Source organism: Penaeus monodon, chromosome 4, assembly GCF_015228065.2.
Source record: "Penaeus monodon isolate SGIC_2016 chromosome 4, NSTDA_Pmon_1, whole genome shotgun sequence".
In the NCBI taxonomy this organism is placed as follows: Eukaryota; Metazoa; Arthropoda; class Malacostraca; order Decapoda; family Penaeidae; genus Penaeus; species Penaeus monodon.
Genome location: NC_051389.1, coordinates 43723846 through 43736345, shown reverse-complemented (window position 1 = coordinate 43736345; position 12500 = coordinate 43723846). Strand labels below are relative to the sequence as shown.

At 33.2% G+C, this 12500-nt stretch overlaps 3 protein-coding genes across 6 annotated transcripts in view; 2 read left to right on the top strand and 1 right to left on the bottom strand.

Annotated features, from left to right (window-relative positions):
- Window positions 1–1862, top strand: part of LOC119572237 (tubulin alpha chain-like) — a gene marked incomplete at its 5' end in the record, with an annotated part of 3199 nt that extends 1337 nt beyond the window's left edge. Inside the window, 1 exon segment of the mRNA XM_037919229.1 lies at window positions 391–1862. Coding sequence (XP_037775157.1) covers window positions 391–1338 — 948 coding nt within the window.
- LOC119572238 (separin-like) lies at window positions 1656–10180 on the bottom strand. The gene is made up of 12 exons (XM_037919230.1): window positions 10052–10180; window positions 8887–8989; window positions 8472–8598; window positions 7964–8091; window positions 6756–6889; window positions 6051–6200; window positions 5605–5766; window positions 5143–5355; window positions 4768–4863; window positions 3854–4059; window positions 3218–3385; window positions 1656–2745 (listed from the first exon to the last, which is right to left on the bottom strand). The coding sequence occupies exons 2-12, from the start codon at window positions 8987–8989 to the stop codon at window positions 2505–2507; spliced, it is 1728 nt and encodes a 575-aa protein (XP_037775158.1). The 5' UTR covers window positions 10052–10180; the 3' UTR covers window positions 1656–2504.
- A 944-nt stretch (window positions 10181–11124) lies between these two features.
- The window catches only part of LOC119572236, a 2177-nt gene continuing 801 nt past the window's right edge, over window positions 11125–12500 (top strand). Inside the window, exons 1-4 of one of the 4 annotated variants that reach the window (XM_037919224.1) lie at window positions 11125–11185; window positions 11815–11893; window positions 12111–12307; window positions 12452–12500. The exon at window positions 12452–12500 is cut by the window's right edge and continues 800 nt beyond it. In XM_037919224.1, coding sequence (XP_037775152.1) covers window positions 11837–11893; window positions 12111–12307; window positions 12452–12500 — 303 coding nt within the window. In that variant the 5' untranslated portion in view covers window positions 11125–11185; window positions 11815–11836. Of the gene's footprint in view, window positions 11203–11228; window positions 11420–11814; window positions 11894–12110; window positions 12308–12451 lie in introns of those variants that run through there. The other 3 variants (XM_037919228.1, XM_037919226.1, XM_037919225.1) reach the window with 3 other exon arrangements.

Here is a 12500-nt window from a genome sequence, read left to right as displayed (position 1 = left end):
TTTTTTCAAGAGCATTTCAAAAGGTTTATTGGAGCAAAGGAAATTTCCTTTTCGAAATTATATAAAACTCTAGTAAACAGTCTTGTCATTAATTTGGAATGTTAATGAACATTAAGTTCGCGTAGGTTATTATTAGTCTGTAATTCTTTATTCTTACCAGAGGCTACAGCCCTAAACTCTCATTTTGTAATAAGTCATTGTTTAACCATTGCATTGTCTTGCCGTTTTCTGTGCTTGTTCATATTTTTTTTCTAATTTACATGGTATTTTATAGTTTTTGTAAATATTTATATATAGATAGATAGGTAGATATTTAGACACTATTATATTTTTTCATGTTTTTTTTCTTACTGATGAAAATAAAATGTAACAGAATTTCCTTTCTTTCAGGGTTTTATGTTCTTTCATTCGTTTGGCGGAGGCACTGGGTCAGGATTCATGTCGCTGTTATTAGAGAAAGTGATGGAAGAGTTCACAAGTCCCAGTATGCTAAGGTTTTCAGTTTTCCCCTCACCCCGTATGTCCACAGCTGTTGTTGAGCCCTACAATGCTGTGTTGCATGCCTCTACCACTATGGAATATGACCACTGTGTCTTTGTGTTTGACAATGAAGCTACTTACAACCTGTGCATCAACAAACTACACGTTGGTCGTCCAAATTACAATAACCTAAATCATCATGTTGCACAGGTGGTGTCGGCATCAACTGCTTCCCTTCGCTTTGATGGAGATCTTAATGTTGATCTTAGGGATTTTAAAACTAATCTTGTGCCACTGCCACGTCTTCACTTCCCAATAGTTACATATGCACCTGTTATATCAGCTGACAATGCAAACCATGAACAACAGTCTGTAGCAGACATGACAAATTCCTGTTTTGATTCTTCCACACAAATGGCTACTTGTGACCCCAGCAATGGCAAATACATGTCATGCTGTCTGCTGTATCGTGGTGATGTAATACCTAATGACGTCCAGAGGGCCATTGCTGCTATTCGAGTCAAGAAGACCGTCCAGTTTGTTGAGTGGTGTCCAACTGGATTTAAATTGGGAATCAATTCTGGCCCCCCAACTGTAGTTCCAGGAGGAGACTTGGCAAAGACAAACAGAGCCGTGTGCATGTTAGCTAACACAACTGCCTTCAGGGAGGCATGGGCACGCGTAAATCTCAAATTTGATCTCATGTACAGCAAGCGAGCCTTTGTCCACTGGTACGCTGGTGAGGGTCTTGAGGAAGCAGAACTTTCTGAGGCCCGCGAGAACATGGCCCAGTTAGAGAGGGATTATGAAGAGGTGGATGGCCATGATGATGACTTAATGGACAATCATGAATTTTAGCTCATTATCAAAATATATATCACAGGACAATAAATTACAAAACAATATTTAGTAATGTATCTCCTTTGTTAACCCATATTTAATTATTATAATGTAAATTGCGTTGTACCACAAAAACTGCTGCAGCAGTAATTATCTTAGCTATATCTTGCAGCATTTTTCATGCAGAGTTGTGATAATGTGGTATAAAAAATACTTGAGAATAATGGCACAAGTTGCTTAACAAGTGAGGCTGTGCCTCAATGAATATATTTATTACATTTCATTATCAATATACAGAACATTTTTGAGTGATTTGGAAATCAAGATGCAAATAATATCATTCATTAAATATTTTATTTTCAAAGGAAAGAAATGTACAAAATGTGTTTCTTTTAACGATATAAAATCACCAACCTTTTCTAGTGTACTTAACTGAACATTCGTGTAGGTGCTTAACAACACAGAAAGATAAAATTATTTCAAATCCGATTAAAAAAGTACATACTTACTCCGAAATCATAATAAATTAGTTCCTCCTGTTATACTACACATTTTCTGCAAACCTATAAGAATACAGTATAAACCAATAATACAACATATCAACTTAATATATTGAATTTCACTTTTTGGTGTTGGAATGGCTTTCTCATTTTATTTTTCTCTAAGAAGGAGAAATTTTTTCACAATCTTACATATCATTCAATATACAATCAAGACATAAAATTATCACTAGATAGCTTATGAATCATTATTATGGTATAAATGATCTGAAAGGAGCTTCCTTTAATAGTAAAAAAAAAGAAAGAAAGAAAGAAAGAAAAAAAAAACTATTTTCCTTCCATACAAGATAAAACTATATAAAATTTACTTCATACTGTTTCTAAAATATATATTTATATAGTGATTTTTCAGTAATAATTTGTTAACATGACTATAAGATCAGTCTCGATAATTAAAATTTGTACATACTTCTGGCACAAAAACTTGTGTTCCTCTTTAGTAGGGGATTTATGATAGTAAAGAGAAGAGAGAGAAAAAAACAAGAATACAAAAATACATGTAAATATTTACAAATTCACATTCCTGCTGTAAATTCCTGAAAATGTGAAAAAAAGATGACCATAGTATCTTTCAAAAGATATTCATTTCAAAATACATAATAAAATCAATAAGTAAAAATAATATTATTCATTGTTACTGTTGACCACGTGGAGAGGTAGCCCATACACTGTGAGTGCCGCAGCAGTGAGGTACCAGCGGCAAATGGACCGCGATCGAGCAACCAACAGTGGGATGTCTGAGGGAGGGTTTGCAAGCGGGGATCCTGGGACGCCATTAATGCCTTGAAGGGCTCGTAACATCTCCAGAGTCAGGTTGTCTGTGTCTTTGTCTGTCACATCCCACAGCATTCCAACAACACATGGACTGAAAACATTTATGATAATCTAGTAATGTGTTTTTATATAAGATGAAGTATTGTTAGAACATGCCCTGCCATATCTTTATAATTATCCTGCCTAAAATAGTGTTACAATGTGTGTATATGCCTTGTATATTGTACCTGATATTTATCTAAATTTCTTTACATTTTATATTCATGTCTACATATTCATTTTTCACCTCTTTGTAAGCTATCTGAGGTTTAAATATCATGGTATATACCAGGCATTTTCTCCTTTAATCCATTAGCCCTAGACAATAAATTAAGGATATATGTATTCACCATGATATACTGTACTGTGATATGCAAAGATATTTTACCACATTTGATTTTTTTTTTCATAAGATCTCCCATTATACATTTAGTGTTTAATATTCCATTAAAGCATTTATAATATAAACATGTTATCAATACACACAATTTTACACTCTGCCACCAACCACATAAAATACTCACCAATAAGCAATGAGGTAATTCAGGACAACACCCCAAGGGTCAGGTATACGACCCCTTGGAGCTAGCCTGACTGAGGAACATCCATAGAGCAGAGCAAGGGCTCGACACTCAGACCTCTCAACTAGTTCCCCTGGCAAGTATTGACTCCCTGATCCATGACCAATATACCTGTTCATAAGGAAAGAAAGTGTATATACATAAGTTGCATATATATATATATATATATATATATATATATATAAATATATATATATATATATATATATATATATATATATATATATTCAAAATTACATATATAAAATACCTTCAAAGTGCACAATATATAACTGTAAATATTTTTCATACCTATAATCTTAAAAAGTAAATAGTTCTTGAACTTCTTATGGAACAAATGGAACTAATACACAGATTTTAAGATTCAAGATTATAAAATATATTTCTGAAGCTGTAACACTTTTTAAATTCATATTAATGATCAATGTGTTACCCTGAGAAAAAACAGAACAAAATTTAACTAATTAAGAGAATATACCAAAATAATCATATAATATCTGTTTCACATTTTCCTCCCAATACACAATTTTGAGGACCAAAAAGTAAGACATTCAATACTACTTTCCCCAGGCAACTTACACAAACAAATCATTTGCTGATATAGCTTCCCTGAACTCATTATGTGTTGGTCTTCGAGCAGTGATACCTTGCCAACCTGTCTCTGCTAGAGGACCCTTGACGCGTTCCTGAGTACTGGGTAGGTTACTGTCAGGGTCAACTAAGAAGAAACCCTTACTTGAATCTACTCCTTGGACAAGGACACTATTGGCTCGACAAGAGTGATGCTGGGAAGGATGACAAAGAGATTACATGAAAACACAAAAATAAGTGGTTGTTAATTAATAAGCAATGAATAAAAAAAAATTAAATGATAAATAAAACATAAACACAAGGAACTATGAGAACTGAAATAGATTGTATGGTTATCAAATATAATATTGTGAATTGTTTATGAAAAAAACTAGAGCATGGGTAATGCAGCATCATAGACCTATACCTAAGTTGTATATTATTTCTCAACAATGCATTTATCCTAATTTCAAGAAATCAAATGATCCACTTTCAAGTGACAGTTTCCATCATTTCAAATAAAAAAAATGTCTTAACTGCAAATTTAATCAATCCAGTTGGCACAAAATATTCTTGTTAACTACAAAGAAGTAACTTAAGAGATCAAAATTAATAAATTATACATAAAACACAATACAACATAGTTAAGAAACAAAAACAGTAAATTATCATTCCAATCTTGAAAAAAAAAGATGTAAGCAAAATAAAATGCATGGAGAACTCCATGCCTTATGACTGTTGAAAAACACATCATCAGAAGTACTATTTTTAGAAATTGGCCCTTCCCTTGTCACATTTTTCTTTAATTAGTCTCCTTCTTCCTATTTTTTCCTGCTTCCTGCCCTTGGGCCCCTCCACTTCACCTAACTTTTCCCTTGTCTTCTTTTTCCACTTCTGCAACAAATTAAAAATGCAAAACATACCTGATATAAAAGAACCAGCATCCGCAGACTGGGCATCCTTGTCACTGGCTGGTCATGCATCACCCACATCATCTCCCAAGGTAATGTAACAACACTCTGCAATGAGATTAACATTCCTTCAACATCTCATCTAATATAATATAAAAATAATTCTATGTGACTAAGCTACAAAAAAAGGAGAGGGGAGTGGGTGGGAGGGAGGGAAGGAGGGAAGGAGGGAAAGAGGGAGGGGAGGGAGGGAGGGAGGGAGGGAGGGAGGGAGGGAGGGAGGGAGGGAGGGAGGGAGGGGGGAGAGGAGAGAGAGAGAGAGAGAGAGAGAGAGAGAGAGAGAGAGAGAGAGAGAGAAATTATATATACACCTTTTACTGATAATACCTTGTCAATGATAAGTATAACCGGGTTTCTAGGAGCTTTACGTAACTGCTCCAGTGATGCCTCCTCGCTGTGGATGGCTGCATACAAATTCTTCACATTCTGACTCCTGACTGACTCTCCCAGAATGCCAGCAATGCCAGCTCTCAGGCTTGTTCCTGAGCCACTTTCAATGCTCCCTGCTTTCTCTGATGGTGTTGGGCAGCTTATCATGTACTGTGGATGTAATACTGTTGTCAGTGATATCAATAAATTAACTGAAACTGCGTAAAAATACGACCTGCCCTATATTTCTGCTTTATCTTTTAAAGAATACTTCAGTTTTGAATGTAAACATATCCTAGTTAATGCATATGTTGATCAATTTTTCTTCTATAATACACATTTTAAGATAGGTCAAATGATGCCATCATGGTATGTGTATGCATTAGGCACATGTATCTTTTCTCAATTTCAACCTCTCACCTGCAATAAGAGCTGCTGATTTTCTGTTAGACAGCCCTTGTAGTTACTTAGAATACGATGTGTGGTTTCCTTCAGTACCTGTTGATCTCTGGGCTCTAGTCCTCCAGGTAATAAGCAACACCAGTGTTTCAGCCAAGCTACTTCCATAGTCTTTACAACGCACTGTTGAACATAAAGGCATCTAACTGTATTTTTTCTCAAATAGAAGTTTTGTTTCAAACCCTATTTCCTTTGTATCATTTTCCTTTAGATTTTATTTCATCAGTAGTCCTAATTTCAAATTCAAACTCAATTCAAAGTACCTTTACTTCAGTGATTCTTTTCTCTCTCTGTTATTATCTATTAATAAATTACAATAATCAAAATTTTATATGACTTCATTCTCTTTGAATGAATAATCAAACTAGATAAAATAGATGGGTTAAAAGTTGAGCAAAACATCCTACCTTTAACCTGTTGTTCAGCTCTTCCCGCTTGGCATGATACTTCTGTACCTGCTTTCTGAAGTCGCGGTTAATGAGTTTATTCTCCTCTTTAATAAGCTCAACCTCCTCTAAGATCCCTCGTACACCCTTGTCTTTTGGAGCTGCCACTGTCTTTTGGAGTAAACAAGTTATGTCACTCTTCCAATTCGTTATTAACTCAATTTTAAACATATCTTCCTCTTCTCTAAATAGTATTCCAATTTAAGCCAATCTTAAACCATATTTCCTAAATGTTAACCCAATGGCTCCAGGCCACCTAAGACTAAGCAGCTTCACAAACATGGGTGCATGTGAAATGTGAGGGAGCCAGCAAAATTGTTTTTAAACTATATAAATAAAATAAAGTCTTGACCTGTGGATATGATAAAGACACATAAAATAATACGAGGTCTTAGTGCTATTTTCCAAACCTAAACTCTCACAAAAACATTCAGTCATCATGATGCAAAGTACATATGCTAGAAAGACAAGAGACTGTGAATTAACTGCAATAGTGATGACATGACATATATGTCCCTGGCGAGTCAGAAATTCTCTACATATCAAGACAGACCTACAACACACCCAGAAGTAATAAATTACTATCATCAATCATAAGATCCCATTTCTTTCTCAATATTCATAGATCTGTTTCATCTTCATTCTTTCATTTCAATTGGAAAGTACCTGTATGGCAACTGTTGGCTGTGGACCACAGGTGCAGCGGGATATGTATAACCGAGGTGTTGGAGGATGATCGCCTATTTTTCGAAGATTGCACTCTCCCACGTTGGCTGAAGTTATTTGTACTATGGTCCAGTCTAAAAGAAAAAAAGGTAAGGACTTTATAATAGATGAACACACAAAATGGTAAAACAAAGACCATACAGGTTTTTTTTTTGTTTTTTTTTTGACAATTTTAGCCTGCTAACAAGGATGCAAAAAAGAAAAAGAAAAACACACACACACATATATGTATATGTACATATGTATATATGTGTGTATATATATACACACACATATATTTTATATTTATATATACATATATATATCTTATATTTATATATATACATATATATAAATCACACACACACACACACACACACACACACACACACACACACACACACACACACACACACACACACACACACACACACACATACACATACACACACACACACACACACACACACACACACACACACACACACACACACACACACACACACACACACACACACACACACACAAAAAAAAAAAAAAACTATAATTACACATATATATGAACACATTCAAAATTATTCCTAAACAACTTAAACTACATATCTATTATCACAAGAACCTAACTATAGATATGAATACAGGAATACAACAGCAACTTTATCAATAATTTCAATGCAACACAAATTTGGATAAAAAGACCTTAAATACTATATTCATACATAAGCAACAAGTATCATGTTATAAAAAAAAAAATCCAATGCTGCAGGGATTATGTAATGTCCATTGTAGTTTTGTTTTGTGAATTGTCTTTTGACATAGATGGCTTCACATGTGTTCAGCCACCAAGGAGTCAATTGATAGGCCTATGTAAGCTGACCTAATTATTCCTTTCACTGAGTCTTCGGGTTCCTCTTTTTTCTAATACTACTAATATCGATACTGCTATTACTATTATGGTAATTAAATTTTCATCATTACAAAATAGCAATAGAAGAAAAATTAAATAGGTCTAGTAATTGACTTTTTCATAACCAAGTACTTCTGGAGCCATCTATAAGTAAATATAACTGATAAACTAAAATCACAGGGTTAAAATATGAAGAAAATGGTTTGAACAAAAGTGCTACTTAAAACATACTCTAAATTATCACACAGCTGGGAGAACTCACCTGAGGGGAGTTTTTGTAGTAAATCAATTGTACCTTCTTTCTTAGTGGTGGCTAATGTTATCTTTTCATTGTCAATAGAGATAGAGTTCAAATCGCTATCGTATCCTTCATCATCTGTCTTGTTTTTACTAGGGATAAAAATGCTATTTCTTAAAACACACTTAATAAAATCTAAGCAGGAAGAATAATCCAATGCATTTTACATGAATATTACTAAATTGAAAAAGTTTATAACTGGAATATATGTAACAGTCAAATATATGAACATTCTCATCCAAAAGATACACAGGAAAACATTTTAGCTAAGTTTATAATTCTATGTATATTCCTTACTTGCAGAATTGAAACACACACATATATTATATACTATCATAAAAAAATATAAAAAATACCAACAAAAGCAATTCAATATTAAACAATATGCAAAAAGGCACATAATATATATACACCCAAGGAGCACCTGATGGAAAAATATTTACACCAATACCAAGACTTTAGTTAGACTAACTTTGGCTTATGAAGTCGCTGTGTCATTCGGTGGTGAAGGAGAGTTGAGTGTGTGAGAGACAGCTGGTGAAAGGCTTCCTCTATCCGGCCAGCTTTGAGCTCCATTTCAGCAGCACTGATGTTTACATCTGAAAAAATAAAAGTATGTCCATTTAGTTCATCTTTTAATATTCAGGATTTCTTCCTGAACACTTTATACATTTGTTAAGAATAAGCCTTTTTTAATAATAATAATAATAATAATAATAATAATAATAATAATAATAATAATAATAATAATAATAATAATAATAATAATAATAATAATAATAAAAATAATTATAATGAAAGAAAAGAAAAGAAAAAAAAAAAAAGGACAGAAAAAAAGAAGCTTTATTCAACTGCACTTTACCTGAACCATAATTCATGTCACGCACCTGTTGTAAGAGCACTTGGTAAGGTTGCTGCCACTTCAGCAAGTGATCCAACACCCATACCTTGTAAGATCTCAGCAGTCAAACTTTCCATCGTTGATGCCATCTGAAAAAAGAAAAAAAATTAACAAGTACTCACAACATACTAATAATTCATAGATTTACATATATATATTATATGTCTCTAAGTGCATACATAAAAAATACAAACAACATTACAATGAATATTATCCTAATAAATACAATGGGCAATTTTTCACCATAATATCTCTAGTAATACTTATTACAATTATCTTGTATTATTCTTATGGCTTAATACTTCATCCACACTATGAAAGTGAGCTTAACTGTAGCTTTATTTGCAGCTGATGGTTTCACATCATTATCAGTGAAGGTAAGTCTTATCATCATAAACAAATTGCTATAAACTTCTAACTACCCAGCCATATTCTAACATGTTTGGGTAGGCCTAATCATTTTACTATCTTCATCTAACTAACAATTTTCCGGTAAAGTATTTGTTATTTCTCATGATTCATTTGAACACTTCCTGAACATGAATGTGAACTGCTGCCTGCTGCCCTATTTCCTCATACAATTTTACTGTTGTTGTTTTTTGTGTTCATCTCTTATAAAATGGACATGCTATCACTGTGCCCTCAACTAATTATTCTAGGATCAATATTAATACTTGGAAGTGTCAGAGTCCAGACAAATATATGGCTTGTATGAATTTCCTAGCAAAATATTTACTACAAAATGACTACAAAACATCTGTAAGGTTTCTTAATGATTAAGTTAATTTTTTCTTAGGCTTCGAACATATATAGATGTGTAAATACTATCCAATAAAGAGTAGATAGTAAGTCTACCATGACTGACTAAGGAAATGAAACAATTAAACCAGCAGTATTAGTTTTACCACGATAGGATGATACTCAGCTTAATCAAAATCACTTAACAGACCTTTTATCAAGTCCTAATCCATTCAAATAAGCCGATAATCTGTATCTGAAAACTAACATTACAAATTTTATATCTATGTTTCCAGAGCAATAGTTATAGCTTATCAAAATTCCACGAAAATTTTAGTCTATGGGACTGTTAATACTAAGGTTTATGTTCCTTAATGATTGTAAACAAGGACAAGACACTTTTATATTCTTACCTTTAATGGTCTAAAGGCGCTCAACGTCGAAAATAAGCCACTAGGTAGTCAAATAATTGATCATATTAACATATTCTTTCAAATTTGTTTTCAATTCGTGTAGCCAAGAGATCCTCCTCACACTCTGTTATATCCGGCTCATGGTATGGATGTTGCTTGTAAAAACATTATCCGATTTCAAGTATACACGTTTTTGTGAACTGAAAAACTTTCATCAATTATACTTTATTATATTTTTTTATAAATAAGTATAAAATTTTAAATTTCATAGACAAAATTAATGAATAAGAATTATCTACATAAGTGCTACCTATGATGTAAGCCGTCTTTCTATTGGTCCAGTACGATCAACAATGATGTCTTTAATTTGTTTAGAAGTATATTAAAGTAAATTCATGCAGATACACTTTATTCGAATGTAAAATAAAAAATTTTAAAAATACCAAAAAATCACTGATATGGTTACTTGGTATTAAGAATACGACAAAAGAATATTGAAATATATTAAACTATAAGACTAAGTAGTAACTCTATCATTAGGTGACGCTTCTCGCGGGAAATTCAATTTTCTGCTTAAACAAATAAACATTTGGAAATTGAAAATTAGAAAATAGATATACCTTTGATATACAAAATTAAGGAAGAAGCAATTTAAAATCTTCAGAAGAGCTCTCAGGAGAAAGATAGAGCTATAAATATCATTGATAATCTGATATTTGAATATCAAGGCATTGGTGCTGCAGTGACAGAAAGTAAAGGTTTTAAATTAATCAGTCAGACTGCACAACTAAGTATTTTATGAATCTATAGACGATTGTACTAGACCAAGTCTGAAAATATGTGAAGCTATCTTGGTCATTCTCACCTAAGGGAAATGTTATTATAAGGTAAATAAAACGCCGGGAATATTAGATGCTATAATAAATCTTAAATCCCTGATCACTCCAGAATTAATTCAACATATTCCATATTCCAATTTCTGTATGAATTTGCAAGGCAATGAAGTAACATCTATTTTTGAAACTATTACTTTCAATAATAAAAATGATGCAGTTACCGCTTAAAAAAAACTCGCCGGGATGAAAGAAAACGGAACAACAACACGAGCCAAGAGCGGAACGTCAAAACTCTGCTGTGTGTAGTAAATAGGTGTAAATAAGTGTAATTAAGTGTAAATAATGTCTGTATCTGTGTAGCTTTGTGAGTTGAAAGTCCCTGGGTAGACGAGGGTCTGTTATTTTTATGTGTAGATGGTTGTCATAGCGCCGAGTGAGCTCTGACGATGAAGGCATTACCCGGAGTCCATCACTTCAAGTAGGAAAGAAATATATATATTGGCAAAATAGCTCAGAGTTTGAGATATTGATTGTAAGTACATTAAGGCATGAAGTAGAGCTTAGTGTGAGTGAATTGATGGAGATATTTACCTTTGAACTTGTGAATGGGAAGTGAATGTTTACTGCCATTGAACAGCAGTGTTAACGAAAATAGGTTACAGCTACTAGTTAACAGGGAACAAGTTATACTTTAATGATCTATTTGTTACTCATATCCTTCTAATATTTGTCATGAGCAAGATTTAATTTCTCATCAGAATTTAGGGTACTCTTATACATTGCTCTTCAGGTGTATACCACGATATCATAATATAAGTTATGAGTTCTTGTCAGTTTGTATTTCTTTCTGTTTGATAATTTGAGAAAGTATTATTTATTTTAACTTTTCGAATTCACTTTCTCTCATACTGCCAATTTCCTCCCCAGGATTAAGTCTGTGTAAGTGGATATGTTGCTTCTTCACATGAGGATGGAGAACCATAGTCTAGACAGGAACCTATTGCAGGTAGGGTGTACTGTATTAAATATTGCCAACTAAAGATACTTATGTTCATTATACTTAGTTATATTAGCAAGTGTGACATATGACAGTATGATCTCCATCTTTCTCTTTTTCCAATTTTTACCAAGTTATTCTGCAAACTCTTAGTTTGCGTTAAGTCAAGATCTGAATTAACTGTAAAGCAATTTTCAGAATGTATTTGATATTAAATCTATTTCAGGGTTTACTTCAGCAAGATCTGTGGACAAAATACATTCCTCTACCAAGAATCTTGGATCTGATAATCCAGGTGTTAAGCAAAAATGGAGAGGGGAAGAGTGTGCCAATAGAAATGTTAGAAACTCTTCTACCACACATCTGCTTTGCATTGCCTCCTGTTAGCCAAAATTGCACTCAGCTATTAAAATCTCTACCACAGTATGTGTTCAAGTGTTTATTTATTTATAGTTTCTCGATATTTACTCTCCTAATATCTAACCAAGTCACGTACTGAAGTGAAGGATGCCCACAGAAAAGTCCTCAATCACAAGATATTGTATCTGGTGTCTTTTTCTTTTTCAGAAGTAGTTCAGTTTGGAATAAACTGGAAGAGGGACTAAAGGATGGAAAG

What these genes read in the sequence shown, in the direction of transcription:
- LOC119572238 (XM_037919230.1), bottom strand. Translation starts at nt 8,989, where the DNA reads ATGGCATCAACGATGGAAAGTTTGACTGCTGAGATCTTACAAGGTATG. An exon ending in ACCAAGTGCTCTTACAACAG is followed by an intron (nt 8,599 to 8,886) that starts GTGCGTGACATG and finishes TTATTTTTTCAG; the next exon opens with ATGTAAACATCAGTGCTGCT. An exon ending in TGCTGGTTCTTTTATATCAG is followed by an intron (nt 4,060 to 4,767) that starts GTATGTTTTGCA and finishes CATCCTTCCCAG; the next exon opens with CATCACTCTTGTCGAGCCAA.